The sequence below is a fragment of the Melitaea cinxia genome, chromosome 13, assembly GCF_905220565.1.
Source record: "Melitaea cinxia chromosome 13, ilMelCinx1.1, whole genome shotgun sequence".
Taxonomy (NCBI): domain Eukaryota; kingdom Metazoa; phylum Arthropoda; class Insecta; order Lepidoptera; family Nymphalidae; genus Melitaea; species Melitaea cinxia.
This window is the reverse complement of record NC_059406.1, coordinates 1,844,452-1,851,125: the sequence shown is the minus strand read 5'-3', so window position 1 is coordinate 1,851,125 and position 6,674 is coordinate 1,844,452. Positions and strand designations below refer to the sequence as shown.

The following is a 6,674-nucleotide window of genomic DNA, read 5'->3' as shown; positions in this document are numbered from 1 at the left end:
GATGCCGTATCGACACCGGGGCTACGCAGTAGATATAGATGTGGTAGGTTGGATTCCAAACGCGACATCGGGCCAGGCTGGTGACCGCGATCCCACGGCCCCCAGTGGTTCCGAACACCCTTGCCCCGTCAGCATGGCCGGTCTCCGCGTCCTCCCAGAGGACCCCACCCCATCTCGCCAGCGTAAAGCACCCGGCTCATCCGTGCAGTTACGCATGTCCATTTCCCCGCAGTGGCTAGCTACGGGGCTACCGTTTAGCCTGAAATCCGGACCAAAGAGGGCGTGTTGTCTCCCGCGGTAACGAACCCAGACCCCGTTCGACTCAGCCCCCCAGGACTCCTTCATCCCTGCGTACGGCGATCAACTGCGCAGGACACACGCAGGTAGGCAATTGTAGTTGATCTACCGGGTCACCTACTATACCCGGCAGATGGCCTGTCATACTTGGCTACAGCAGTCCGGGGTAGATGGTAGTTGCGGCGCCCGTTATGACTGCTGCATTTCCAGGCTGTGCGACCCACTCCAGAGGAGCTGACGCCCCAGGAATGGGTTCGCCCCCAAGCCCGTACGTCGGCGAGCTGAGGGCGACGTGGACGCGTATGACAGACTTGACAGGGGCAAGCCAGCTTATCGCCGCACCCTTAAGCCTACTCACTCCCTGCCCTACACCCCAACATTAGTCATATAGAAACAGTATTTGAGGCACATAATGGGTTCTTAGTTGTGTAAAACATCTGATAAATGTCTAATTGTAAAACCGTATAGCAAAATTAATACTTTAATTTTGATTTCAGGTTATAGTAAGCGTATCGGGATGTAATGATGATATGTGCGATGAAGCAGAAATGTGTATGGGACTGGTGCCCATAGACAGTGACTTAGACGTGAAACAAACCCATCCCATGGCTGATAAACTTCCAAACGGACCTATACCCAAACCGGACCCCAACCAGTCATATAACCAATCATTCGTTGCTCCAAATGTGCAAAACTTACAAGTATCGCCCGGCCCGGTATCTGGCTATCCTTACCCAAACAACAGTACTCATGGCTCTAAGAGTAACCTTGCAGGATCGTTCGAGTCTAATCTTAGTTCTCAAGCGAATCAAAATGTTTCGATGCCGATGCCAGGTTTCTCTCTATTACCCCAGGGTACAAATGTATCATATGGCTTCTCCCAGATCCAAAGCCCCTACCCATCTGTACCCCAGAGTCCTCCACCTCCGTACTCAATGACCAGAAGCTCGCCCGCCCCTTCAGCCCCTCCCGCCACACCTTCTTAACTTGGAAATATATATTTCTAATAAGCACTTATTTTTCTTTATTCTCGTTAAGAATTTGGCATCTGTACTAACAGTAATACCTCCACTTTAGATGTAAAGATAATTTAGTTAAGTTTGGGGAGCACAATTCAGAAAACTAACCAATTTTGATTTTTGCTTGCACAAATAACATTATATACTATATGAAGAACATGTAAAGCGAATAAAAAAATTGGAATCTAATGACTGACGATGTTTATAAATTGTTTAAATCACTGATGAATAAATTGTTAAGTCACACTTCTCATAAAATATTTGTGCAAATATTTTAATTTTTTAAAGGATTTTATAGATGTTTTTATTTTTACAAATTCTAAGGTATTGTTACCATTCGTTTTAATGTATGTTTTGTACTTACATCAATAATTTCTATAAACTTAATAATTCAGAACTACAAACGTCCAATTAATCTCATCTACTTAATAATTAACTTTAGAAGTTAACTAGATTACTTCACTCAACAAATCTTGATCAACGGCAAGTCTAGTCTGTTGAGCCTTTTAAACTGTGCCATAACTTCCATAACTACATACTTTATAAAGATGTTCTTTTGCATCAACTTATAATTTTATATTAACTTTTACTAACTTTTGCACATAAATATCTCTTCAGTTCTAATACATTTAAGTTGAAAATTTTACTAATATTATTACATTATAATGTGATAAGTTGACAGCTTCAATGACATTAAATACTGCATTTCTAGTTGACTATACAAATAATTAATATACAATACTCTTGTTCACTCTTACACACATTAGTATCCCGATAGTTTAGGAAAATAATAATTAATCATAGGATCCCAACGTCAAAGTGCCTTGGGCTGTGCCAATAACTTGATGGTCTTAATAGATTACAACCCTAAAAATTTGCCTGATATAACTTTAGACGAAATATTAAAATTATACTGGAAGAGATAAGTTAAACTTCTTGGTGCTTAGTGATTGATTGAGGTGCTTTTTATATATTTTTTAAAAGTAATTTTTTATAATAATGTTTTTTATAATAATCTGTAATGCATGATTAGTTATTTTATATAAATATTGCTTTTTATATTAAAACAAGTTAAATTTAAACTTTATTCTTGTTATTACTTTATTGTATAATCATTTAATGCTTATTTTTATAAATAACGATTTTACGTTGAAGTCCTTATGTCTTATTTGCTGATATAACGATATAAGAGTACAGAAAGATATTATTTCATATTTTATATTTTTTGAATGTTTTTGTAAAAAATATTATAGAAATTCGTTTTTATAAATACCTACCTGGTGTTAACTGGAATGTTTATGTCAAAGAAAATATAAGCTGTTATTTTTAAGATGTAATTTGTAATCGTATACTATTCTAAGTTGTTTTTAAATAAATCAATATTATTTATCTTGGTGTTATAATTTGTCTCAATATCTATAACAATATTATAAAGAAGTCGTTTTTTAATAGGCTTACTCTTGACCCCAGTCGTCTTAAGGACGCTATCACATTTTTCCACAAATATCAGTGTTTTTCAGGTACCAATCTAATTAATTAGGAGTTACATTGCGAGGATATCTTGGTTTCAAATGAAAAATAATATATTCATCTCCGAGTGACACCATAAAAATTCTATAGACCCATACAATCTTTTAACACAAATACGGTTTAACCATCACATCAATCGCAAAAAAATTAAAAAAAGGCGGGTCTGAATAGGAACCAATATAGCTAAAATACACTGCACTAAGAAAAATAACTACATTAAGAAATTGTTGCTTATTTAGTCTTCCGTGCATGTCGCTAAATATTTTATACTAGCTGCTGCCCGCGACGTCGTCTGCGTGAACGCTATACAGCACCAAAAATACTTACGATTATACCCTTTAAAATAACATTCATTCACCCGTTTTCTCTTTACATTTCATATCTACAGAAAAATCTCATAGATGGCGCTGCTTTAAAATTGTCTTGTCTACTTATATACATTTATGTTTATCGGCTTAGTAACTTATATTGCGTGATTTTTATGGTGTGAAGCTAGCTTATATAGCATGGTTATTAACATTACAATAACAAAATTCAAATATGCGTCGTTTTTATAGAATGCGTTGAGGAGATAAAGGTTCCCTGCTCGTTCCCGGTAGGTGATAGCATGATAATATGTAGTCTAAATCTTTTGTCGACCTACGTTGTATTACTCGTCGATGTCATTGAAGTTGTTGTTTTCGTTTGCGAGCAAATACAATTATGAAGTTTTGGTATCACCGTGCCACTGTATCCAATCATTCTGAGAGAGTGGATGGTGGGGTTTGACGAGTACATATTTACGTATACCTCGCAGATGGCTTAAACAACGCCATGGGACTCCGGTATGTGCAGGACAACTCACGTGAGATGTTGATTGTCAGATACGGTCTACAGTATCTACCGTATTTCGAACAGATTTTCTCTATCTATATAAGGCAACTCACAGAGTACATTATATATGTTACCGGCCAAACCCGATTTCAGGACAAACTAGTTTTGCCTAGGCTAAACTAGTTCTTCCTATACGTGTTAGGATTAACTAGTATAACCTAGGCATAACTAGTTTGTCCTTAACCCGATTGGATAAACCAGTTTAGGCTAGACCAAACTAATTTGTCCTAAGTCCGATAGGATAGACCAGTTTAGGCCAGGCCAAACTAGTTGATCCTGATATAAATACGCACACTTTAGGATAAACTGGTATGGCCTAGTCTAAACATTATAGTATATCAAGAAAGTCAAAATAAATGAATAAAGTGAATAAAATACTCTGTAATTGAAAAAATAATTATTTTTATTAAAACCATAATGATTCGTCGTTAATATGGATAATTGGTAATACAAACAATCATACTATAACAAATAATAAGTGTTTTTTAATAGAAGCAATAATCATATCTCAATTATTAAAATTGTTATTTATTTTTACATGGTTTACTTTGGTGGCACTTAGAATTGCAGAGTATGAGTGCCTTCTTGCACTGGCATCTGTTTGTGGAACAGTTTTTGTAGCAGCTGCACCTCACAAAACCTTGGCCTGATCCAACTGAATGTTTCGTAGCTGCAGTCCTTAACGATATTTCAGAGCCTTGGTTTACATCTGTTACCTCTAAAAAAGTTTGATTGCAAATGCCGAATTCTGATCTGAAAAAATAAAGTAAAAACATATTAGGTACTTTAAAATATCATTAATGCTTCAGAAAGATAGATAAGTAATTAAGTAACAAAAAAATAAAACCTGCAATATTGATTCGTCATTTTTCTGAAGAATAACTCCAATAATGTTTCTGAGATCACCTTTGCCTTTGTCAACATCTGGAATCGGTACAGTCACATTATCTTCAATGTTGGCAGGTGGATGAGACTTGTCAGAAGTAGCTTTCATTTTCTTAGCGTGTTTCACAAGATTTTCTCCTGCAGTTGTTCTAGCTTTATGAATGTCATTTTCAGATGAAGAAACTTTTTCTCGATTACTAACTTCGACAACGTTATCATTTCTATCTTCTGTTAGGTTAACATTACGATCATCTTTTATTACCTTCCTTAAATCATCTTCATCTTGAATATCATTTATGATTTCTTGCGGCAAAGGGGAAGTCGAAAGTCCTACTCTGGGTTCTATTCCAAATAATGCCTTGTATGGTGATTATTTTATCCCTGAATGGTAGGCGCGGTTTTTCATGAATTGAACGTATCTCAAACCTTCTGACCATTTCGTTGAAACGTTGTCATTCATCCAAGACCCTATCATATTCTCAATATCTTGATTGGCACGTTCAACTGAGCCCTGGCTTTGACTATGTCTGGCAAGCTCACTTATAACATTATTTACAAATTCCCTACCGTTATCAGATTGAAGAATGCACGGCATTCCTATAGTTAGAAATATATCATTCAAATGGTAAACCACCTCTGCGCCCTCTTACATTGTAGGGCGCGAAGCAGAACAAATTTTGTTAGATGGTCTTGGTAAACCATAATAAATTTAAAATTTCCATCTGGTTGTGTCTGAAAATCAATCAGATCTACCTGGCACCTACTATTCATTTCCGAATGAAGAATGGGCTTAGAGACTAATCCTCTTTTCTTCTTTGTTTTATTTTGATGACAGACACAACACATATATAAATACAAGCTTATCATTTCTTTTGTGATATTGGCATATTTTTTTGATGTTTCGGCTAACATCCTGTCCCGAAATTTTTTTTAGACTGTTTAGACTAGGCCATACCAGTTTATCCTAAAGTGTGCGTATTTATATCAGGATCAACTAGTTTGGCCTGGCCTAAACTGGTCTATCCTATCGGGCTTAGGACAAATTAGTTTGGACTAGCCTAAACTGGTTTATCCTATCGGGTTAAGGACAAACTAGTTTTGCCTAGGTTATACTAGTTAATCCTAACACGTATAGGAAGAACTAGTTTAGCCTAGGCAAAACTACTTTGTCCTGAAATCGGGTTTGGCCGGTAACATATATACAGGAATAGGCAACTGATTGAATCTCCGATGAGAACAACTTTGTTTGCCCGCGAAAGCCGTGCCGCCGTTACTATAGCTCCAAAATGGTTTATAAGAGCATCGTCCCGGTGGATGACACAAAGTGTAACCTTTTTACAAGTCACAAAATATAACCGTTTAACGGTTTAAACGGTTACATTTTGTGACTCTAAGATCTTTGGCAGCGTCGACCGTCGTGGTAACTACTATTTCTACATTCTCATAGAAGTTTTTGACTGTGTGTCGTTTTCCCGCACCCAAGTACCCCATTTATCCACTGCAGCTTCGACAATTGCCAGCCCACGAGGCCCGCGTCGATATCAAGATCCCCATAAATGGATTTTGCCATCTCGAGCAACCCTCATCCAGCGTTACTCTCGTGCACTTGGCAACCACCAAAACCGGGTCTCTCACAGGTGTTAAAAATTTTAGTGATGTGTTTTCTCGCCCCGTAGCCTCAACCTTGCCTACAAAACCGCCCGTGCCGATATATGCTGCCATATATTTTCCTGTAATCTGGGACGTGTCGTTATTATACATATATGGGTACCTCTGCCTCATCGAGCAGTACTAATCTGTTGTCTTTACACTATATTTTTTGTTTGTTTGTTTTTTTATATTTATGTAAATGAATCCCTCTTTCCCTTGGTCACGCCATCACGCGTGAACGGCTGGACCGATTTCGCTAATTCTTTTTTGTTATATGGTCTATAGCAAGTGGTTAAACTTTTTGTTTTTGGTATTTTTGTGTTAAATAAAAAGGCATTTTTTACGAAAAACATTTAATACAATAAACACAAAATTACTACAGTAACATTGAATAATAAAAAATTAGTACAAGTTTTATTT

At 36.9% G+C, this 6,674-nt stretch overlaps 1 protein-coding gene across 1 annotated transcript; it reads right to left on the bottom strand.

The window, feature by feature from the left end:
- Window positions 1–3,936: 3,936 nt before the first annotated feature.
- On the bottom strand, window positions 3,937–5,199 carry LOC123659217. Its single transcript, XM_045594470.1, has 3 exons — window positions 5,031–5,199; window positions 4,567–4,946; window positions 3,937–4,035 (listed from the first exon to the last, which is right to left on the bottom strand). The coding sequence occupies exons 1-3, from the start codon at window positions 5,197–5,199 to the stop codon at window positions 3,937–3,939; spliced, it is 648 nt and encodes a 215-aa protein (XP_045450426.1).
- Between the last annotated feature and the right edge of the window lie 1,475 nt (window positions 5,200–6,674).